At 36.8% G+C, this 25,637-nt stretch overlaps 1 protein-coding gene across 1 annotated transcript in view; it reads left to right on the top strand.

The window, feature by feature from the left end:
* Nucleotides 1–20,829, top strand: part of LOC111043946 (retinal homeobox protein Rx1) — a 54,872-nt gene extending 34,043 nt beyond the window's left edge. Inside the window, exon 3 of the mRNA XM_039420140.1 lies at nt 18,190–20,829. Coding sequence (XP_039276074.1) covers nt 18,190–18,624 — 435 coding nt within the window. The 3' untranslated portion in view covers nt 18,625–20,829. The remainder of the gene's footprint in view (nt 1–18,189) is intronic.
* The last annotated feature ends 4,808 nt before the right edge of the window (nt 20,830–25,637 follow it).

The following is a 25,637-nucleotide window of genomic DNA, read 5'->3' as shown; positions in this document are numbered from 1 at the left end:
ATACCAAGTGGGTAAATTATGTTTGTATAATTACATTTTTTTGGTGTTCACATGGGATTTGCGAAAAACAAATTTTGTTAGGGCTATTTAATAGGACTTCAGACAGAATGGCCCCAAGGGTTGTTAAATGCGTAAATCCGACACAACCCCTGAGTCTATTAATTTTCAATAACCAAACTCTAATAGACTGAATTAAGTTTCATAAAAACGTTACCGTATCCTCTCGTATTAGTGCAGCGTGAACGTAATAAATATAGTAAAGCCCTCGAATTTACGGATGAGCGAATTATTGTAGTAAATTATCAATTAATTTGCCATGAACCGCCGCGAGCGAAACGGCAATCACATGTCAAAAGGGGAAAAGGAGAGTCAACGCTGTTTGCATGGATAACAGTTGTACCGCACCCCCAAAATAAGGGTGATTACTGCAGTCTGTAGTCCCATATAGAGGAAGAGAGAGAGAGAGAGAATCGTCGTTTGGCATAACAGCAGCAGCATTATCATCTTACTCCTAGTCCTTCCCTATTGTGTCATCTTCTCGTTGACAAAATTGAATGTTTTATATTATCCCTGTTTTCTTCCATCTTCTCGTATTTTTATTCTTTCTTCTTTTTCTTTTTCTTCTTCTTCATCTTCTTCTTCAACTTCTTTTTGCTTTTTGCAAATTTTTGCTTAAATCGTTTGGCTGTGATCACAGCTGAGATGATAATTTGAGACGACTGTGCATCATTCATGTGCTTGTTCCACCGTTAGTGGCCAGCCTAACACTCTCCCATCTCAATATTTTCTCCCTATAGCTGAATTCCTCCTCTTTCTCTGTTTCCAATAAAGTAAAGTAGTAAACCACTGCGAAATGTATAAGATAATATTGAAGCTGAATTTATTATTAGTTTACTGCAGATATCTATATAGCGTATGGCAAGATATCTATATAGCGTATGCAGAAATCTAATGTCACTGTTATACTTCAACAATACTTCATAATACTTCACTCATACCTGAATTAATAGTTAGTTATACACTCAAATGACATTTTCGTACTTCAACTACTCATATCAAAGAGGATTTAAGTGTAAATCAGATTATATTATCCCACCTGATCATTGAAACCCAACTTGAAAATACAGTTGTAACCAACGTACCTAGAATACATTGTATTCTAGGTACAGACGGTACCAACTAGAACACGTTATATTCTAGGTACATTGGTTGTAACCCAATTTACAGACAAATTCGACTCCAAACTTTAAAACGAATAAAATTTCTTTCTTCTTTTTACAATATTCCAAACAATAGATTGAACTCACAGGTAAATTAAATATCATAGTTGTATATGTTCACAATTATTGTGGAGGTTCACTTACTAAACTATACTTTTTTAATTCACAGTCGAGTAACCACTACAGTATTGTTGTTACATCCCTTTCCAACATCAAACAATAATCTATTCGAATGATATTTTAAAAAGAATTATACTCAATACAAATCGTACAGTCATTCAAAACCAATAACTTTTGACCATTGAAATACAGAAATTCTATTACAGCATAAATTGTGACGTCACACTTTATAAACTTGCTGAGGGCTGTGATGTGTGTGAACGCGTAGTGTAACAAACAGTTAATGATTGTAGAGTTGTTGGCTAATCCATGCCGAGCGCCTGCGGTATGACAGACCCCTCGGCTCATTTTCCACCCTCGGCCCATTTCGGGCTTCAACGACCACCCTAGCATATGGAGGGGTGTGGGTGGGGGTGAGGGTGTCTGTCAGACGGAAAACTTTTTCATTAGGCTCATTTATACGCAAAGCCTCTCCACTTTATTGACTGCGCTCAATTCGGTCAACTCAAATGAACTCTTTATAATTTGCTGTTTATTGTGAGATTTGCTACAGTGGAGAATCGTTTGAGCAGCTGTATTACGCCCACAGCAAATCCTATGGCTGCTGTATTGTTTTTGATTCCTCGATCTGGACAAAATAATTATGAACTAATATATTTACAATTGCTTGAATTTGGTCAATTGGAATGGAGAGATGAATTGTTTGAGCAGTAGAATTCACCACACAATTTGAGTTTTCAGTTTTTCAATTCGAATCAATTAATTTTAGAAAAACTGTGAAATTACACTTTATTCTCCACTGTTGTAGCCTCCCAACAATATTCAAAGTTCACTGTGGAATTCATTTTAGACAAGGGTCGATTGAAAATCTCTTGCGAACAATAAAACTTGAATATAGTTTCTGTCTCCTCAATGAAGAACAAATAATATTGGAAGAAAAATTAAAGTTCTCTCAGATCAACTGAAATGATCTGATGTCCCCCAAAAATACCTATGTGATTGTGATTGAATGTGATTTTTTCTGCAGTAATTGAGCATTCTTATTGGATATTTTCTGGTTGCTGGTTCATAAAAGCAATGCCAAAACTTGCATTCATTTCTTTGGTATGCTAGTATTAAAGATTTCTCTTCTTTTTCTTGCCTTCACGGATTAGGCACATTTATGTGATTTTCCATCTCACAGTTCTGATAATTATGTAGATTGTTGAAATGGATATTCAATTTGTAGAGCTACAAAAATTTGTATAATAATTGAGAGTCATTTCAATTGATTCATCTGCAATAATTGCAAAGCGAGGAACTATTATCAATCTCACTTTCAACTTTGAGACCAGACTATGACACATAGTCTAGACACATATAATATAAAATTACAATGGACAAATAAAAACCAAAAAACCTATCCTTCACAAGCTAACATCATGCAACAAGGTAAGAGTTCAAACCCCCTCACCAAAAATCCCGTTTCTGCTAAAAACTCCTGCATTGTTCCTTGGTGTTTTATTGTATTGACCAGAGCAAGCAATATCTACTCTACATGTTGTCTCCTATTCCCCTCCAACTTTTGATGAATTAATTGACTGTTAGCCAGTCGACCCACGTTCCATTACCGAAAGCTGCATTTTGGTGGACGACAGATACGTTTGAGAACTGCGTCGTTGCCGTAATTGGCAAGTCCATGTCGTCAACTACTAATAACGGCGACGTCATGTCACGTGCACGCGTACGACAGGCACGCACGCACAAACAAACATACACAAACAAAGGGGGCCGTTCACACTGAAGCGGGGGAGGCTGTCACACGTCACACGCACATCAAATCAGTGCCCTTGCTCCTAATAACTGCCTGGCAAATGCATCGTCTTACATCATCCACCCTCCCACCAAACATCATAATAACTGTTACTGTTACTGCCACTGCTACTTATCAATCCCATGTTGACTGGACCGACATTAAGGTCGTTCAATTTGTGTTTGTTGTTCGGAAGTAGTGTAATTATTGCCGGAAAGCTGGATTGATAAAAGGGGATTGTAAACTCGGATGGGTCGTGCGTTGTAAGGATTGATGAAAAGGACTGTAGACTAGGATAGATTGTGGATGGTGAAGATTGATTAGAGGAGTTGTGAATTGGTATTGTGTCTGTAGGTTGTGGAAATGTTAAATAATGACAGCAGACTACTTCAACTTCAATCGATGATTCAAATTCACGTTATATGCAAATCGTTCTATCCACGATTTTGGTTACGTATCACTGTAACAAATTGTATGATTTTATGATGAATTTTTGTTTGGTGCCTATTAGTTATTCTGTACCACTCATTCCTATGCTTAGAGTGTTGAAGTATTATAGGAGGAGTGGGATTGCATACTGGTGCTGGTTTGAAGTTTCCTGGATCCAGTGAACTGAATTGAAAACCATCAAGTTCTCCTGAATAATATTATTGAGGAAATTGAAAAGTTAAAATATCAGTAGCCTCCTGACTTTTTAATTTGACTGTATGAATCTGCTAAATTTTTCTGCTACACTTTAATATCCTCATTGCATTGGTCACTCAGCCACGAGAATATTTTCCAAATTTTGCCAGCAAGATGCGTAAATAAAGCAGTACGCATGCGCTAAATTTATCTTTCAATCTGTTCTGCACTAACCGATAAGGCAGCCAACAAAAGCGTCCTCCTCATTAGCCTATTCTCTTGATTGAAACTTGTAAATTTGTATTATTTTCATCAATCGATCAGTTTATCAATTATTGCTGATTATTTTAGCAATATTGTAATCACATGATTGAAAACAACTTTTGCGAGTACACTGACTTATCCAGTATTGTTGTCATATTATAATCTTGTGACATGTAGCAAAGCATGGGCAAACTCTAGGCTGCAAAGATCTTGTAGCATATCACGAGTCCTGTCTGTACCTGAACGTCAAAGACCATTCATGATACGGGGCTTGATACCTTGATCATTAGTCTCCGAGTGACATGGTTTTGATTAGCGGCAAAAGGCTAATTAGGCTCTCAATTGTCAACAGTTTATACAAGGCATTCAGGTTGGCCTGAATAGGCTACCCCTATCAACCTTTGGATGCTATTATGCCGCCAGCCGTTGGCCCTTTTGTGAGCATTCAGCATCTGCCAGTACTGTCGACGAGTCCTCAGGACACTGATTCCTTAATTTCCTTGCCCTTTTCTATCCATTTCTCAAAGAAAGCGAGCGCGTTTCTAGGTAAAGCTATAGCCTTCTAGGTCTGACGGCCCGCGAAACCTATTAGGCATATCGAGTTACGTTTCGGTGCCTAAGAAGACTAATCTGTTCTGTTGAAAGTTCGTTGCTGAAGTACGGCTCTTTAGTGCAACTCTCAGGTTTCCTCGAAGACTAGATGCCGGAGATATGTTTGGCATTCTCTTGTCCCTTTCTTTCTCTCTCTTCATCAGTGTTACTCTCTTACTCTCTCTGCCTATTTGAATGTAAGAGTTAGGCGGTTGAGTTGGAATCAAAAAACATGAAATGTAGCTGCACTTGAAATGTGAGGGGTTGTCAGGGGAAAAGAGAATGTAATGCAGTTTAAGAAAATCGATCATAAGTTATAAGTTGATATTATCATAGAAAATTATATCTTGTAGGCCTAGTGTATTTTGAAAGATGAATAAGCAGAATAGATTTCTTATTGATTTATCAATTCCTCTTAGTCATCCATATTTGATTGTAAAATGACATTGAATTTTCAAAATTCACTGAAAAATATCGGGGGACCGAGCTTTGCTCTGAAGTGTAAAAGCATATAGAAAATTTGTAACGAAAGATTAAATTCATAGTTTATATTTATTTATTCATTTTCTCAGTCGTACAATTATTCTCACAGTTATATGAGGAGGCCCAACAGGCTTATGCCCAAAACTGTTCCTTTTCAAATTTATACTACAGTCCAAATCAAAATCTAGGTTAGGTCTAAGCTGCTATCTATCACTCATCAAGATAACAATTTATCCACACATCAAAAAACAAACTCATCATCAATTACAAATAGATATACTATGAATTCGATTTAGAATGATATACTATGTTTGCTACAATATCTGCTAATATACTATGTACTATTCTACACTAGCAGCATCTAGTAACTATTCTGGACTTTCTGAAGTAAACATGTTTTCCAAAAAAAGAGAAATAAACGAAAATAAGTTTTTCTTGCTGAATTTTTCTTCAGCTGAATGATCCCACACATGCACTCGTTCACTCAGTTCACTCACTTCCATTACGGCATCGACAGACGTCAAAATTTCCACCTTTTTTCCAAGAACGTATTTATCCTTTTAATGTCATTCAGCCTGTTAACTCAGGGTTGAGACCTAAAGCAATCGAATTTTCATATCATAAACCTACTTTGTTCCAAATTTCGTGAGAATCGTTAAAGCCGTTTTCGAGATCAGGTCACACACACACATATATATATATATATATATAATATATATATATATATATATATAAACATGACAACATCTGAACATATACTGTAAACATATAAAAACATCCATACATATGAACAGAAATTGCTCGTTTAATCGTTTAATAGTGTAGGATAAACTGCTGTAAATGTAATTTCAAATTCATTTCCATATCTCTCAATCATCAACTATTCATCATGAAGTATTATTCCCCAAGCTAACTCCAAAACATTTCTCATTCAGCTCATAGATGGATATATAAAACAGGCTTATGAATGATGAATTCTTTGTACATCACAGATGAAATATACTGTCCAATAATTGACAATTCCAAAAAAATTATTTTGCTGTTCTGCCCAGAAATGTGTCTGGCTCAAATTATAACAATGAGTTAAGAATAATTAATCAAATCTATCAAGTCCTTGGCATGATTACCAAACATTCTGTATTTAATATTTGTCAGCACTGAACCTTAAAAAATAATGGTGTCGGAATATTCATAGACTAACAGAATTCATCAGGCACTTGAATGTTTCAAGTGCTTGCTCTCTACGCGCTTGAACAGATCTAGTGAGCCTTGAAGGGCTAGTATTGTATCGGCCTTTTCCATTGTACGCCGCTCTGAGGTGTCTTTCCAAAAATGCAGTCGGAGCCCTTCATCCCTTCAGCTGTGATCCGACAGCAGATTAGTGTCCTTCCCCTTGCCATACTTAACCCCCCACCCCACAACCATCAAACCCCACTTCTAACCAAGCCTAATTGAACTGCTAAACATTGTTTGTTGTAAAAACTTTCATTGATAGCATTGAGCTGAACCAGTCAACCGTGAGACACGTCTCCGACTAGACAGGCGCATGTAGTCAGATTCACTTCATTCTTTCAGCATTGGTTGAATGAGAAGCATTGATGCCATATGTAGAGATTGGTGACAATTTTGAGGGAATCTCACTATAGATTTTACGTAGCTTCAGCCTTTTTCTGCAGCCGACCCTTCTAATATCTCCTCTGTCCTCTCTCTTTTTCTCTACTCTCTTCGACACCACTTCAATTACACTCATGATTTGATCACCGGGCCGCCTTTTTTTCGCTCCTTTCCATGTGTCATTAAATCTCACAAAAGAAAAACATTCGCTCGATCGGAGAAGGAGTGGTGAGAGGGCTGAGGAACAGAGATAGTGATATTCACTTCCAACTCACAGCATCTCTCATGAATAACGTATCAATGCCTCCCATTCAACGCATGCTGACAGCTTGAAGGGAATCTGTATTGAAGTGATCGGTCGGTTGGTGTGAGGAAGTAAGAAGACTTCGATAGTTCTTGAGAGCTCGAGAGTGTTTTTTTTTCTGAATGTGTATCCAATTCCCGTCAAACTATACGAATAAGAGAGCAATTTTTTTAAATCTGTGTCCAATTCCAGCCTTGGTTGATTGGTTTCTTAAGTATATCACCTCGAACAACTGCAGCTCATTCAGCAGCTGTAGAGTTAGGTAGATTAGGGTGCTGCTCAATAAGGCTTAGAATAATCCATTGGATTACTACCGTTTTATAAGTGTTTATTCCGTGCTGGTCCAGTGATCGATTCAGGAATTCAAGTAATGAAATAATCGAAGAGACAACTTTTAATATTTTTTAAATTATGATGCATGTTTTCATTTCATTACTTTACATGCTTACTTACATACTCTCCCTCCACGAGAGTTTATATATCCGATGAATATTTGAATTAAAATAATTGGGCTGGATAGATATTTCAATCTGATTAATTGTACGAGCATAATACAATATGTAATGACGATGAGACGCCTTCAACAACTGTGTAAGCTAAATGCCTTCACCAAATATGTGATTGTGGAAGAAAGAAAAGAAACTAGTCGTTCCGCTTCTTAATAAACAGCGAAAAATTATTTATTCAATATGAATATTCAAATATGAAACGGTGCGAAACGGAAAATATATGAAATTGAGATAAAGGAAAGATTACAACTATAACCAACAATCAAGATTTCTCTAATAATAATAATAAATTCATTTATTCTTCCAATTTATACATTACACATAATCAGAAATTATGAATAGTACAGTAGATATATTACAACAACAATTTTGCACATTTTTAAAATGAAGATAATATAAAGATAATAAAATAATACAATTACACGTTGTACAAAGAAATCACAATAACTCATTTAAATCAAAAGAAGAATAAATAATTTAAAGTACCCCGAGGACTAGAAGTCCTGTTTGGGTCACCATCGTATTTTTAATTAAGAGAAAAAAACTATGAATTTTTTTGCCGAGTCGGAACTTGCATAATATGACAGGGTGAGGAATTTCAGTTTAGATAATACATGTTTATTACCATTTTAATCCACTTTCCCTTAATTTGGAAAGAATAACCAATAATCAATGCTCATTCCAAGCAATTAGCAGACTCATAAATTTCATTTTATAAATTTCCGTCCATGATTATCAACATTATAAGAAAATAACTAATGTAGCTTGAATAATAATATTATCTTCACACAATTTCCAAGAGAGAAAGAAGACATTCATCCAATGAAACCCGCAAAATTCAGATCTATTCTACTCTTGAAAATAAACTCTCCACATCATTTTGTAATAGAAGCCAAGCTCTTACTTCATTTTAAAATGTTTTTTATTATTGATTTGCTTCAATTCTACCGGCAAGTTGTTGAATGTTCGGGGGGCTACATACAAGAGTAAAATCTACGGAATATTTCCTTATATGGTCGCGGAGGTATTAGCATGTCCCCTGATCTCAAGTGCTGTCTCCTGCCCTGCTCTATTTCTAAATTTGTTTCTCTTTCTCTTCCAAATCTTAGAATAGTTTTAAAAAAATATAGGTATCTGAGAGGGAGCAAATTCCAGCTTCTAAATATAGCCAAAGACGAATGTATCATATGTTTTTTATCCATTACTTTGACAATGTGTTTTTGACCCACTATTAAAGGATTGATAATGGAGAAATAAGTACCTCCCCAAGCAACCTCTCCATATGACAATCTACTTTCTACAGTGGCATAGTAAATCATTTTTAACACATCATTTGGGGATACATTTCTAAGAAAATAGAACTTCCTACATGCTATGAAGAGTTGTTTTTTCACGTTCTTATTATGTTCCTCCCAACGCAACCTTGAATCAAGAAGAACACCCAGGTATTTTATTGAATATGTACTCTCCACGACTTTACAGTTGCAGTTGCTCAGTATGCACACTGAAGAATATTTCTGATTATAATAATCAGATAATAATTTAAGGGCAACTCGCTTGCTGATCTGTGGTCGTTCAGGTTTTTGAAAATAAAAATAAATTATTGTTTAAAATTATAGGTCTGGAAAAAGAATGTACAATGAACTATTATCTTACCTTGAAAATTGTCCCTTGCCTTATCCTAAAAGGTCCGGTTAAACCTCTCCCGACTTCAAATAAATAAACATTAAAAAAAACTTTTACCAGCCGATTGAATCAAAGCACCAGCTTTCCCTACAAGATTCAAATCTCGAAAACACAATTATGCAGGTTCAAACTGCCCGAACTGTGACAGCCTATAATTGAATTCTCAAGACAGAATCCTTCAGGTAAGCAATGCCTTAACTCAACAACTATACTTCACAAACGGTTTAAAGAATACAGGCCTCGAAAGAAAAATTCAAAATCTATTTATGTGAAAAAAACATGCCGCCTTGATTGACAGATCAGAAGTCGCCTCACTCTTGTTTGTATAGCATGGAGCTAAAAATCATAATATTGCCTTCACGAACGTGTTAAAACACACGTTTCTTCTTTGCACATTGGAGATCTTCTCGCTTTATCAATTACATTTAATAATTAAATCCGCGACTAGATTGCCTACTCACAAAATAATAGTTCAATAAAATTGAATGGGTTTTGATGTCATGTATGACAAATAGCATATTTCTAATATAAAATTAAACTCATATAATATAAAATCCTTATTGATAAATTGAGAAATTTCATTTGAGAAAAATGAGTATATACAACAGTTATGAAATATCAGATCATCATCTATCAGATGAGGTCAGGAGTGCTTCAGATAAAGATAAATCACTAACAAATACGAACAAATCAGTTTGAACAATGAGCTGTTCGTGTCAAGAAGTTCGAGATAGTGAGACATAATATTTTGCCCTTCAAATTCACGAACATCCGGCTCTCGCTTTGTTAGCCAATTTCGTACTTGTCACCGGTGAGTCTAGTAGGTTACACGAATTAAAAAGGAAAAAGCATGAAAATATGAAGGAAGAGTAGAAGAATTGAGTAAATGAGAAAAGAAGAATTTGAAATAAGGAGGTAAAAAGGTCTCGAGTCATCGCTCAGTCAAAGTCGGTGACAGACAGAGTATAATTCGATTTAAATATATATTTTATTGTGTATATACTATATACATATTGCGTTGGTGAGGCTAGGTGTTAGGGGAAAGAGAAGTTGATGGAGGGGTAACCCATGCATGCAGAAGTAGCAGATAAGTCTTAGAAGTTTTTTTAGGGGAAAGAGAAGTTGATGGAGGGGTAACCCATGCATGCAGAAGTAGCAGATAAGTCTTAGAAGTTTTTCCATTTCCATTCTGACTGACAAAACAGACAGTTATACATGACAGATCTCCAAACATTGTTTCTTCATTCTTTGTCCGAATAAAAATCTCAGCCCTGAGTAAAAGATATTTCTGCCCAAGTTCTTTCCCACTGTAAGTTGTTGCCTTTCCATAAATAACATCATTTCAACTTGTAGTTCTCTTTATTCCAACAATAATACCAGTCATTCAGTTCTCTTCAGCTATTTTCCCTGCCTCTTTCCCTCTATTAATTTGTTCACTTATTTCCAGAATTTATTTATTGATAAAGAATAAGAGAAACTTGACTCCATCAATATGTGAAATGATTGTCTTTATAATATAAGTTTTTATTGAAAATTATTGTTTATTATCAGGGCAAAATGTAAATGAGCATCAGGGTAGCAGGGTGAATTATTGTGGATGAGAAATTACTGAAAAGTCCAATATTTCCAATCTAACAAAATTGAATTGTCACTCATCTGACTAAATGATAATTTGTTCATGTTTAATAGAACAAGTCAAATTGTTCTGCATATTATTCCAGACATTTCCAACAAGTTTCAAAAGGTTTTGATTGAGTTAACTGCAGTGCATGTAGTTAATGTTATGCTATTCTTTGATGAGACTTTATTCCAGGTATCAAAATTATCTGGTATAAGGTCGTGAATATTATGAACACTCCCTTGAATTTTCAAATAGAATTCCTAATTGGAGTGATTCAGCTATCATTATTCTATTATATTAAGCGAGCAATTTCTGTATATCTGTTTACATTTTTAACTAACGATTTTCACGAAATTTTGAACATGGTAGGTTTATGATATAAAAATGCTATTGCACTAGGTCTCATCCTTGAGAAAACTCGCTGAAGGACATGAAAAGGTTAATCATTATTTTACAGTTCTAAGTGATTAGTGAGTGTTATTTTGTTATTCAATTTGGTTTGTGAACAATCTAAATTAGAACTTTTATGTTTTCAAATATTTGGACTGAAAATTTTACCTAAATTCAAGTGTATGGAACATAACCTAATTTATGGAATATTTATAGTGTATAAATCAAAATTCGGGGAAGAAACAGTTTTGGGCTGTGCCTGTTAGTCCTCCCCCAATCGATAGTTAGTCCTCGGTGCCCCGATATTTTTACTGATAAGATGATTTAAAAATTTTCAATACTTATTCACATCACTGATAGAATCACTCATGCAACATTGATAAAGAGCAAAAACTAAAAAAAAGTCATGAAAAAAATGTTATTCATCACAATTATTTAGTTAGTTGAAGAAAAGTTATGTCTATTTTACAAAAAATCCCACCAGGATGAACAATTTTTTTTCAAATTTCTTCCTCTTGAACCAACTCAGTCTGGAGTTGTGGCATACTGAGAATTATACTGAACCGTTACATCAATTATTGGTTGAAGCATATTCCGTCGGTAACTGAACCAACAATAATCTTAGATAAGTCTATTCAACAACTGAAACGAAGCATAAGTATTGTAAAGTTGCATCAACCGCATTAAGAGCTCTCTTTCTCTCTCTCCCTCTCTTTCTCTCTTGGGGGTCGCTGGTAATGATCCAAGCATGTTTTGTGTGTTGAGTCGGCACATTGTACTGGGAGGGTTAACATAGTCTGTCCATTCAAATGGTAAACAGGCATTACCATTGTTGGTGTGGTGTTTCTCTAGTAACTAAGAACTAACAGGAATATTAGCTGTGATTAGATACAAATGACCTATTTAGAGCGGCGTTGAACAAGGTGAGAATCTTCATGATCATTGCCAATCTCCGCAATGGAGACGGTACTTAGAGAAAAAGAATAAGGATAATAATGCTTCAGGAAACGAGGTGTGGAATAAACAAGGATCGGGAAAAGGAGGAGGAAGAGAATTTGTGTGGAAGAGAGATTGTGTGTGAGAAAGAGGGAGAGAGAAGAATATATGAGAAGAGAGAGAGAGAGTGAGGAGATGGAAGCGTTCCACACTAGAATGGATTTTTTTAAATCTAGCAGTATTAATTCAGCATAGGGCTAATTGAGCATATTTCTAACTATGAATTTATAATTTGGATCGTCTACATCAATAATCAAATAACATTCGAAAATAAGAAAAATTTTCGAGCGAAGCTCGAATGAATCAATTACTATACACTAAATACTACAAGACTACAATACTATCTATATACATATATAATACTGCTCTTTCAAAGGTTCTAACTTGTCGCTGTAGTATTTGAAAAAATACTACATAATACTCATATTCTTATAATTCTCAAACCACTAATATTCCTCTAGTGTTATTCGTGCGGTTGTAGAATCTGCTTCCAGTCAGTCAGCTATAAGATTGTATCTGTACGGGTATTTTCCAAGGAACCCACTCCAAATTTCCCGTTAGAGTATGAACCCACGCAAAAAATCCATTGATACCGAATCAAATTGGAACCGATCACCGGCGATAAAAATACAGCGTCAGGGTTTAGACTACATACTTCATCCTTTTCACTCTCCAGCCAACGAGGGTGGAAAAGTGAGAGAGAGTATGAGAGAGGTTTGGGAGGTCTTTCAAAGCGAATCTGATTTGTGATGTGCTTTAACGACAGTTTAAAAGTACCAGACCCTTAGTGGCACCGGGGGAAACGCACGAGGGTTGGAGATCCAGCATCACTGTTCAGCTCCCGCTCGGGGAAGGGAAGGGGAAGAATTACTTCTCCTCCCCCCCTCACAATCAACCCTCGGGCTGTACGTGAGTGCGCGTGCGTGTGCAAGCTCTTTGGCAGCCAATCAGAAGCGAGCAGACCGCGGTTGCCAGGGCCGGTACAGACAAATTGATTCCCGACTGATGCGTTAATTGACAATTTGGCACTTCATTCTTCTCTCTCCCTACCTCACCCCTCTTTCCTCTTATTCTCTTCCTGCTTCCTCTCCCTACACAGTGCTCCCTGAAGAGTTTAAACACACACACAAGATGCCGTCTGCTCAGTTGTAAACGTCTCGACACGGATCAGTGCCCCCTTCATTACTCATCCTTCTTCTCACTATTTGGTGATGTTTCATTCTCTTTCAATTTCTGACCATTCCTTTGAACTCTCACTACTTTCCACATTGAACTTATCATTCGGCTTTACAGCTTTTTGTTGGGGATATCTATTCTTCCACAAGTTGGAACTTGTGGAAGAATAGATCCCTTAAAACTTTAAATGGTTCTATACTACATGATTTTGCATCTTCTCATCAAAATTAATAATGATTTACACGTTCGTGATATCACTCTCTTGCTATTCACATCGCATTCATTTCGTTATTCAACCTTCATAAGGCCATAAATTCAATTCTTCTTCAACAAGGATATTAGATTCCAACATATTTCAACTTCCTGCTTCATTGATTCTTCATTTTTTGATTAGCTCTTTCTCTATCATTCTTCTTTCTGGCGTCTTCTCCTAAATTCACTTCCCATCTCAAACCTTGAGTTTTTAGTGTAATTTCTTGGAAAAAGATATTTTTGAAAAATGAATTAACTTTCAATTGAATTAAACTTATTTGGAAAATCACAATGTCAAGCTGAAATGCTGAAGATTGGCTATAAAATTGATTGACAAAGATTTATATTACTAAATATTACTTACTAATATGGTATATACAATTTTCATCCCAGACTGTTGCTAACGTAAACTACTGTAAACATATAATAATTATGGTTCCAAGTAGCTAGTCGAATCACCATCTTCACTATCCTAAACCATAGCCCACACTATCTTCGAAGCAGTCAGAGCAGCCAACTCGGAAATAATTATTCATTGTTAACTGGGCCGGCAAGGCGAAGTTAGCGAACGGCGTAGCGCGCCGCAACTAATAACTCAATTTAAATAATTAAACTTTGGTAATTTTGCGTCAGTTAAGAGCTGAACAAACGCTCGTGTATACTGCAGCTTACAGTAACAACAACCGCGACCCCCTCCTACCCTTTAATCTGAGTGCTCACACTGATTAGTTCATGAGAAGACGCTGCTGCTTCAGATAAGGGATGGTGGTTTTGTCGGATTGGGGGGGTGTTGAGGGTAGGGGGGTACCTCCTTTAATGAGTTGGCAAGACAGGCTTGCAAGTGTGTGTCTTTAATAGGGTTTGTTAATCCAATGCAAGGCAGCAGTCTAAGGTGGAGCAGTGGGGTGGGGGGCGCGGTAATTCTAATTTCGCTGAACGGGAACAAGATTATCTAGCGCCCTGTGCGACCCTGTACCCCTCCACACTCTGTGCCCGCCGTAGATTGGCGCCAATGAGCGCGCCTTTATGCGCCCAACCTAACCTCGTTTGGCGGCAATGGATGCTCCTTTCCAGGTCTCAACCGACACTCACACACACACACACATACATACACCACACACAACCGCACGCGCACAGTTTGTGTGTGCCCCTTTAATTACAAAACTTTATACTGTTTAATTCAAATTTCTATTCTGCCGAGCTGTGCTTACTAACGACCACTCGTCCCCAACTTGGCAAACTTGGCAACCTTCTTCGAACTTCGCCTCCGTCACACTCCCTCTCACTCACTTTCACTCACTCTCTGTCTCTCTTTGTCTTTCTTCATACAGTACGTAGCCTTTCCTTCTCGATCGTCAACCAAGAAACCTTGAGATGCCAAGTCACTTGCTGAGTGCTTCGCTGAAGGCTGATGGAATTAAACGATTGTAGTATACTTATCTGACTATGAGAAGATTGGATTACAGAGTAGGAAAATTATTGATAGGGAATTGATTGATATTTGAGAGAATTAGAGAGAATATGAGGAAGAGAATCGGAACCATCAACTATTGAAAAACAGTGACAAGATAGTTCAAAGAATTTTGAAATATAAAATTAATATACAAATTTCACCGATAGAATCTTGATATTGGAGCAATATAGGAAAAATAGTGATAGATTTAATCGAGAAACGGCCTGTATTCATATCGAAAACTTAAATTCCATAAAAAATCGAAATAAATTATTTGTTTTTGGAGTTTGCATGTATAATAATTTTTGCATAAATATTAATGGCAGATGAGAAAACTTCGATAATGTGAGTGTATTCCGGTAATTGACCTAATCCACTTGACTATGTTATGCCATGAATTTTTGGTGAACAGATCAGCTATTAGTGGTATTGTAATGGTGATTTTTATTCATTAGTTATTAGTTTAGCAACTTTGCCAGAGATCCAATAGACTTCACAATTCATCCACAGTCACAATTTTTCCGATTCGCATACATTTTCCCATATTTGGAACTCATTTCAAAATTGAAGTACTTATAGTACATTGTAGGTGGTTTTGGTATCTAAACTCGTGTAGTTATATGAAGTTATCACAGCTTCAATGGATTCTTTCCGATCCAAACCAACACTCACTCACCACTCTCTCAGTAACAACTTTTCCTCACAAGTTGAGTGTCTTAACAGCACAGAATGGCTTTAAACACTTTAGACGTTGTCAATATGAGTGCAAAAAAGTTGTAAGCTCAGTATTGCAATAAACAGCATCAAAGAAGATGAGGTGAGACGGAGAGAAAATAGAAGATGATAGAATAAAAAGTGTAAGCTGAGGCTAGCAGCCGCTTCGCTCACACAACGTACAAATTGAATGTCAGCTAAGAAAATGGACGAAAATGAAATTACACCTCTCCTCTCACTCCTTCTTCACCCCCTCACTCTTTATTCCATCACCCGCCCGACTTTTTTATCTCGTTATTAAATTGCCTTCAATTTTTCATATGAAACTCATTTTGAGTGAGAGCCTCTCTCCGGTGCTTCACTCAAGCTACACAATGCCTTTATAGCAAAAGTAATGTCATAAACCTGGAACCCGCCAGCACTAGCTTCCTCTCTGTCCATCTACCACTTTTCTCTCTTTTTTTCACTTGTTCACTGTCCTCTCTACTCTACTCTCTCCCTGCGGACCGCCTGCAGGCTTCTATGGGGGTGTGTTAGTTGATCGTAGAGGAGGCGGAGAGATACGGGAATAGAGTGAGCAAGAGAAAGATAGTTGAAGAAAGAGGAAGATATATAGGAAGAGTATGGAGAAGAGGAAGAGAATGTAGAATGGGTTGATGAAGATGCAGAAGAAAAAGAATTGAATTGAATGACTGCCTCTATTTTTGACCTGGGAGGGCGAAGTTATGACGCAGTCGGCCCTCCCTTATACTCAACCCTCGAGAGTTAAGAAGAGGGTTTAACTTTAAGTTAAAAAGAGGAAGAATACAAAAAAAGAGAAGACGAGAGAAAGGGAGTGACACTTCTTACTACAATATCAGGAAAGAAAAAGAGTAGAAAGTAGATTTGGAAAAGGTAAAATATGTGGGAGTGAAATATGGAGAGAGAGAAAAAGTAAAAGAGTGAGTGAAAGAGGTAGATGAAGAGAGTCAGTGAGAAGAAAGAATGCCAGTGAGAAGAAAGAAGCTGTGTGCCAGATGGAGATCGAGGACTGCAAGTGAGTTAGAATGTGAGAATAACTGATATAATGGAAGAGAAGAAATATCAAGATGTGAATGAGAAGAGTGGGATTTGGAAGCATTGAGACGCAATTAGTATAAATGGTACAGACAGAGAGGAAATAAGCGAAAGAGAAGAAGGCGTGAGGAAGGAACAATGATATTATAATGGCATATGGACCGCAATGAGAAGGGGGTGAATAGGAAGAAGGAGAAGAGGTAGTGGAATGAGTATGAGGAGTAGGAGAACGAGGAGGGTAGTGGAGGAGGATGAGGAAAAGGATGATGAGAAGGGGATGAAGGGTAAAAGGAGCGAATGGGAAGTAAGGGGAAATACGAGGGAAGAGAAGGAATATTGAGGAGTAAATAGAAGACTTCGAGAAAGTGAATGTCAGAACGCGAGAACCAAGTGGGGATGATGTAACAATACTCGAGGGGTGAGCGAGGGCAGAAATTGAAGCGATGGTGAAATTTCCTGTCTTTTGAGACCCATAAAAACGCATTTTCTGTCGCTCTGGCAATTCCCCTATTACTTGTGCATTGTTGTCCTTGCGGTGGTGGCTCACTGTCACCATCATCCATTCATTAGCTCCATTGCGTCTAATGTTGCAGAGTTGTGTGTGAATGTCGGCATTTATTGGAAGTTGTTGCATGAACTCATTGTTCTGTGATTTCAGAAAGATTTTTTATCATGACCAAAAATTTCTCCAGCTGAGTTTCAATTAAATAGTAATAGTGTGGAACATTGGCTTCCAATTTTCAACTCATTCTATAATGTTTCACGATCGCCATCGACGAAATAAGGATAGACATGTTCATAACCAATATAGTTATGAAACGGATAAACACTCAGAAGAACATCATCATGATTGCGATTAATGAAGCCAGTACTGAAAATTGAAGAAAGTAAAAATTTGTCAGGAAGTTTCAGAACTACCTAATATAATGTTGGTATAATATTAGGCCTATATGAATTGAGTGGTGGAGTGTTATCGATGTCATTCATTGTGATATTCATTGACTACTAATTTAAGAAGCCCAGTCAACTTTAGCTTGTTTTCATAAATTGTTTTGTGACGAAATTGATAAGAACAATATGAAAACTGACATTTCAACTTGAAAATGACCCAAGTTATGGTCGAAACTAGTCGTTGTGATATGTTAAATAATAAAGGGTACTACAAGTTTTCATATTGTTCCTATTAATTTGTAAAAAAGTAGCCCATTCAAGTGAAGTGTTTTTGTGAAGAAATTTGATATCATATATAATAGAAAGAGTCGCTGGATACTAGTTATTTATTTTCATATTCGATAGATTGACGAATATTTTTTTTCTGTTACAGGTATGGTTCCAAAACCGGCGTGCGAAATGGCGTCGCCAGGAGAAGATGGAAGCGGCGCGTTTGGGGCTGAGCGAGTACCATCAAGGCGTGACGTCGCTGGGCCGCGTCCCCGGGTCATCCTTGGCACTCCCCGTCGACCCCTGGCTGGCTCCCCCCCTACTCAGTGCCCTGCCAGGCTTCCTGGCGCACCCTCAGACCGGCTACCCCAGCTACCTGACTCCTCCAGTCGTCACCTCCAGCACGACGGACACCTCCTCACTGGGTGCTCCTCCTCCCTCACTAGGAGGACCTCATCCTCCTCACAAGGCAGCCTCGCCTTCCTCGCCCGCCCTTGATTCCTCGTCGCCAGATCCTCGGTCGAATTCCATTGCCGCTCTCAGGCTCAAAGCCAAGGAGCATGTTGAGTCAATAACGAAGGGCTTGCAGATGGTGTAAAGTGCTACAGAAAATCTTGAGTGTTTGTAAATATAGTGATATTCTTGATTATTTCAATCTAGGGGCTGAAGCTGTTAGACATTGAATTCTCTACATTGAATAACGTTTTATCTTACCTGCGATGGGAGGTTTCTATGTATTGTTTATTCAAGATGATTAGGAGTAATGAAAAATCCATTTGATTCTATGAATGAGTAGTTAATCATTCTGTATGAATAGGTATGAATAGCATAGATTCACTAATACCCCTCAACGCAATGTGTGTACCATCTCGTATATAAGTTTTTTGGTATCAAATATGAATTCGGAAAGTAGACTATGCCGTTCTCTGATGTCTGGCAGCCTTGGCTTCTGATAAAATGGGCGCTGTCATATGATTGTGTGAATAGGAACATGTCTGCACTGGCAAGAGGTACCGGGTTAATCCTTGCTCGGTCAAATAATTTTTGTATAGTAGCAGAGTTCCTTCTCACTCCATGGATTCCTAGAACATTTTAAAAGATCGCCATTCATCGTAAAAATTCGTTTCTGTTAGTTTTCAATGTAGAGAAATCAATGTGTGGTTCGATTAATCTCAATCCAAAAGTGAACTGTCAAAAAACTCAGCTAGCCTAGCGGGACTGTGGCAATTACTATTAAATTGATAGACAAGGAAAATTCACCTACTTGGAAAAAATTAGCTAACACTCTCCATATTCTGATCGATTGAATCTAAGCTGCAAGTTCAACGAGTGCAGAAACTACTCGTAAATAATTAGAGAGCCTCAACGATCACTTCGGAGTATAATTGTTCATTGTGGAATTTTATTCAATTGGAAACTTTGTGATAATATACCAATCCATTGTGAGTTTCCTATTGAGTTCAAAATCGAAATCATTCGATTTTTGTTTCTATTGATTTAAATGCCTATATATTGCTATGTAGTCATTTTAATGTATAGATTGAGAGTGAATTGGAAAATTTGGAATATAAATTTTATACTAGAGATGAATTGAGATTGATATTTTATTCCATTACAACTTCTCGTTCAGCGATGCTGGAGCAAAATATTTCAGCTGGAGATTGTGATTTATACAGATCGTCGATGGATTTCAGAAGCTTCAATTATTCTTTCTTTATCAATCTAGCTGATATTGTGAATCCATGTTGTCATAGTTATTTCACTAATATTTTTCTGTTGGAATCCTTATTCTCAATGAAATGACAATCCATTGACTACAGCTAAACCAGATTATTAAACGTTGTAATATACTTATACGCTTACTTGGGTACAGGTTGAGCTATTCTTCCATTCTAATAATATTAAACTTCATTAAGATATCATTCAATGAATATATTCAACTAAATTATATGAGAACGATGTTATTGGAATCCCAAATGAAACGCTACTTTGTACATAAGCTAACTTTTGAATTTATGTTGGATTAATTTCGTTCAAATTAATCAATTTCATAATGTAACTATTTATAAATTCATTAGAAGCTGCAATGCTGCAATTTGAAAATTCGAAGCATTCGCAATCTTTCTATGATCAATAACAGTTAATTAGTGATAAATTGCTTAAAATTTCTCATGAAAGATTATTCAAGTTTTTTCAATATTGTGATCCGAGTTCATTTCTGACTGCTCTAATGTTCTAATGTAAGCATAAGTTGATTATTGTTTTTTTCAAGCTTGAACTATGAATCACTCAACTAGGTTATAGAGTATCAAATTATATCCTATGATGTTTGATTATTTTCCAAGTTACTTTGGTATTTGTAAAGCTGCAAAGATTCGTCTCATCTCAAAAACTTTAGACTTCTTGTAGAAGCGAGATGTTTTTCTCATAAATAAAACAGTTGTCAAATTTCAAAAACAGTTCTTTCTCAATCTGCTAGAGATCGAAAACCACAATGTATAAATCCTTTGAAACTCTTAAGTATAGTGAATTGTAGCTATAGGGTGATAGATGTCATAAATTTTAAAAAATGCATATTTAAATGTAGGCATGTGTGTGTATTGAATGGAAATTATCCTGAAAACCTACTACAGTATGTATAAAAGGTACAGTTTAAATTCAAACTAAATTGTAAGTACCCTGTATGTAAATATATGTAAAAATTGTGTAGTAAAACTATTCTGTAATATTTATAATGATTATGTGATAAAACTGTGTGAGGAGATACATTGTGATTAGAATATTGAATAAAAGATTCTTCTACAATCGATTATGCGTACGGGCGTTTCATTTGCAAAATATTTTATAAATTAGTACTCCTGACTAGACGAGAGTTGCCAGGCTCTGTCCCTATGACAATTCCTGCTACTTGGGAGCCGGAACTCAAGCACAAAAATGATTTTTCAAGGTGATTTACAATCATTTCCTATTCACATTTACCGGTAATTAACCTCAGTCGCAGAGACACGAACAGCATTATTGCAATTAAAAAGAAAAATTGAAGAAATCAGATAGTGTTGTATCTGGTGAATTTCGACTTATCAGTGTTTGTGTCCAGTAAAGCACTACCTTCGTAAACAAAGCCGTAGTGCATTCGTATGACGTCAGCACAGGTAGGGCTCCTACACCAATATAAACACTATCTGATATATATCAGCTGAAATCAACAAATTTTTATTGGTGTAGGAGCCCTACCTGTGCTGACGTCAGACGAATGCACTACGGCTTTGTTTACTGAGGTAGTGAGTAAAGTCGGAATATTATTCTCAAGAGTTCTGATGTAATCATACTTGCTCAGCTGGGCTGATTTTACGGTGGGTGTGATTGGGGATCCTACTGAAATTGAAAAAACCACCTTACTATGACTTTAGATATCTGGTCCGCCATCTTGGAAAAGCCATTTGAATGTAACTTAATTTTTTTGATAGGTGGGCGATACATGATTTCCATACAGAATTTCAAGACAGAATGAATGGCAAGAACCGCATATCTCAAACCGTTTCGGAGATATTCACATTATTAATTGATAGCATGCAAATCAGAAATGCAAGAAATGAGATCATTGAAAATATCAGTGAATATCTTTGAAATGGTTTAAGATATCGATGAGCAGTTTTCGCCATAAATTTGGTCTTGAAATTCCGTATCGAAATCATGTATCGCATGACAACCTCCCTATAAAAAAAATGAAGTTCATTCAAAATGGCGCACCAGATTTTTAAAGTCATAGTAAAGTAGTATTTCCAATTTGAGTAGGATCCCCAATCACACCCACTGACAAATTACCTTTGTGTATGAGATAATAAGCCGTTTTCGGACATTTCACCCACCCCATATAACTATCTCATGACTGTAATGAAGAGAGTTTGGTAAGAGTGGACCAGATTAATAATATTTTCACGATTCAATTACCGAAATAACTAGAATTCCGATTCAGTTACTAGAATAAGTGTATGTTATCACAAACGATTCTTACGATCGGAATGAGGTGAGCCTGGTTCGCTAACAGCAACCATCAGAACCATTCTAGAACTTGGTTGCTAGGCAACGGTGAGTCAAGTTCCACCCCAAGAGTCGTTGATAAATTAATACTGACCAAATAAAAATAATAAGAATCAGGTAACATCGTCAAATAAGGTTGAGCTGCACCTATACAGGCTCAACAGTCAACCTGTTGTGTTCCAATAATAATGCATACCAATGATAGACTTACTACACATCTATCATGTCTAATTTCAACTTCTGTATGCTTCAACAATAGTTTGACTCCAATGCCACATAGTAGATGAACAATAAAACTACATCACATTAATGCTTTCTACACTGTAAATGAATAATAACTAGTAAACCAATCAAAGATGTATCATGAGTGTATCGATAGTTCGATCAGCATAAACCAGTATTCCCTTGAGTTCCTACATATTGAGGTTCATTTTAAACTTCCAGCATTATTAGTTGAATGAGGTTCATTGATGCTTTTCATACTTCAAAATAATGCTGATAGCTTGTTGAATACTTAGCATGCATATTTGTAATCAGCGAAAGACTTCTAACATGGAATAAACAACCAATAGCAATAATAAATCACTGGAAAATTACAAATCATAATTGTACACCAATGATTTAAGTTCAAACAGAGCAGTTAAGAAAGAATGAACAACAAAAAAAGGAGATAAAAACTCTACCTCAAAAAATGTCGGGCGAAGCCTTTCGCTGTGATGACAGGCTGTGATCTATGACACGACATGTGTATCGTGGCCAGCGTAAGAGAAGAAATACAAAGTTAAATTCCTGAATTATTTGAATATATATGATTATGATTGATAGATGTCTATTATTATGTTTTTTTAGCCCACCATACAAAACTGCATGAAAGTACTTGATATATTTTTGAATTCTTTGCGGATTTTGAGTATTTATACAGTAGAGCCCTGACTTATCTCTGAAGTTATGAAAAACCATCTTGATAGAATTTCTTGACAAGACAATTGAAAAAGACAAAAGAGTGAGTCAATTTTGTTGTTCAACGAACGTGACCTGCAAATAGGTTCGAAGAATATGTGTTCAAAATTTGAAGCTGATTGATGATACCTTCTAAAGTTATTGTAGAACATGAAAACAGACGGACAACGACTTTGGCCTTCAGTAAGTCAAATGTGGGAACTAGCTAACGCTCGTTGAATTATTTTACAATAATAAATAACTTATATCACGATATGAATATTGTAGGCCTACTCCAGAACAATACTGTATTCCCAAGAAATACCAATATTTTATAGTTTTGTAAAGTGATTGAAGGATAAATATGTTCTTTCTAACTGCTTCTGATGATATTTCCCCTTAAATGATAAATTGATACACAGAGAAATTCTGTTGAGAATGTTGAGTCGAGTTATGAATGCTTGAGTTGAGTAGGCCTAATGAATTTTGAGAGTCAATTATTGTTCGTCGAATTATTTATTGTTTGTCGACAAAAATAAGGTAATCAGAAACAAGGAGAGCAAGAATACAAAGAGAGCAATTCTGTAGCCAGTAATCGAGTTTCTGTAGACGGTGTATTCAGATGGAAAAATGTAATTAACAGGGAAGAGCAAGAGGATAAAAAGATGATTAAGGAAGAGAGTGAAAAGGAGTAAGAGGGAGAGTGAGAGGGATGACAGAGCTAAATGGTCAGGATAAAGAGGGGCACTAATGGGTCGGAATTGAAGGTAAGCGCGCGAGTTTAATTGGAAATTTAATAACGATTTCGCAACGCCAATGAAACGTCACGTTGATTAGTGTTTGGATGAATGGTGCTCGGAGGAGTGTGGCCTGGTGGTGGGACGAGGAGAAGTAAAAGAAAGAGTAGTACGAGAAGACGGAAGCGGGGGACAAAGAGGAGGAGTAGGAGTGAGAAGGATTAAGAAGTGGAGTGTAAAAGAGGATGAGGAAACGATAAAGAAAAAGATGGAGGGGAAGGAGAAATAAGAAGAAGATGTATATGATGGGGAAGGAAGAGAGTTGGTCAGAAGAACTTGATGAAGAGAGGAAAAGAGGTGGAGAAGAAAATGGGTGAGAGGAGCTTTCCTATTGAATGGAGGAGGAGGGAAAGGAGGAACAGGAGAATGAAAGGGATAAAAGGATGTAGAGCATTGGAGAGGAGTTAAGAAAAGGCGCTTTTTGAAGGGATGAGATGAGAAAATCGAGAAATCAAATAGATTAAGAGAAGGAATAATAGAGTTTGAGGGAAGAAGAACGCGATGTAGCTATGGGTTGGAGTCGAACAAGACACCGAATTGGGTGAGGAGGAATAGCTCAAGAAAAGGACTAGGATGGAAGGAAGAATTCAATTAATACAATCAAAACAATAATATTGTTGAATTTTTGTAGATAAGAGAGTATGCTGAAGGGGTGAGATTGAGGAAAGGATTGAGATTGGATCATCAGAGGAAATAGTGAGATGCAAAGAAGTGAGGTACCGTACTCCATAGAATGAGATGTAGACTGCAGAAAGTTCAACTGGAAAAGAAAGATAATGAGACACTTCACTCAAAAAGAAAGTCAGAGAGTATTGATGAGTAAGGAGAAATGCAACACAATAATACAATTCAACAAAAGTGAACTAAGAATTGGAGGAATTTTATTACATTCTAAAGCAATAGAGAGAAATATGAATGATTGAACAAATAAAAAGTGAAGATGAAAGAGTAAAAAAGGAATTTGGGCCAACTGATGGGAATTTGAGATAATAGAATGGAGGAATCAGAAGACTTTGGGGAGACTGAAAAGTGAAGAGAGGAGGAGAGAACGAAGGAGAATAGAGAAAGAGAAAAGAAAAGCATAAGCTAGCTCCCTCCATTTCATAAACGAGGATGGGGGAGGAATAGCTGATTTGCGAAACATTGAAACGATGAAGCGACGGATGAAGGATAAGTGAGAGGCTGGAGACGAGCACAAATATTATGAAGGAAGAAAACATATACATGTACAGAAGAGGAGACTAATGCGTGTGATGGGAACTTGGGGAGAATAGAATAGAAAAAAAGCATGAATGATCCAAAAAAGTCGAAATGAAGAATGATGCATAACAACGGGATTGAGAAAAGTCACTGGAAGGGTGGAGAATATCATGAGTGGGAAGAACGAGAACAGGAATAGTAGGAGAAGTAGGAACAATACTGTGTTTCAAATCTCAATGAGTAAGAGCCGATCACAAAGGAATGACCAGACAGGAGTGAGAAAGAAAGAGGGATTGTTGAGAGAGTACGAGGAAGAAAGAGGAAAGAGAACGTCAGAGGATTGGCATAGGGTGGAACAGACGGAGAATCAGTATGTGTTTGTGTGTGTGAGAGAGAGACAGTGGGAGAGCAAAGAAGATAGAGGAAGAGTAAGGAAAAAGAGGGAGAGTGAGTGAGAGGATGAATGCGCCAGATAATAATTGGGTCCCATTAGAAGTCCATTAGATGATGTTATTGGGCGTTGAAGACTCGATGCAGCTCACAGTGTGAACTAATGACCTGATGAAATTGTTAATTCACTTGTGAGACCCTTCTCTTCCACCCTCCACCCACCATCCTTCACCCTCCACCCTTC

This window comes from Nilaparvata lugens, chromosome 2 (assembly GCF_014356525.2).
Source record: "Nilaparvata lugens isolate BPH chromosome 2, ASM1435652v1, whole genome shotgun sequence".
Taxonomy (NCBI): Eukaryota; Metazoa; Arthropoda; class Insecta; order Hemiptera; family Delphacidae; genus Nilaparvata; species Nilaparvata lugens.
The sequence above is the reverse complement of the archived record's forward strand: the minus strand, read 5'-3'. Positions and strand labels throughout refer to the sequence as shown.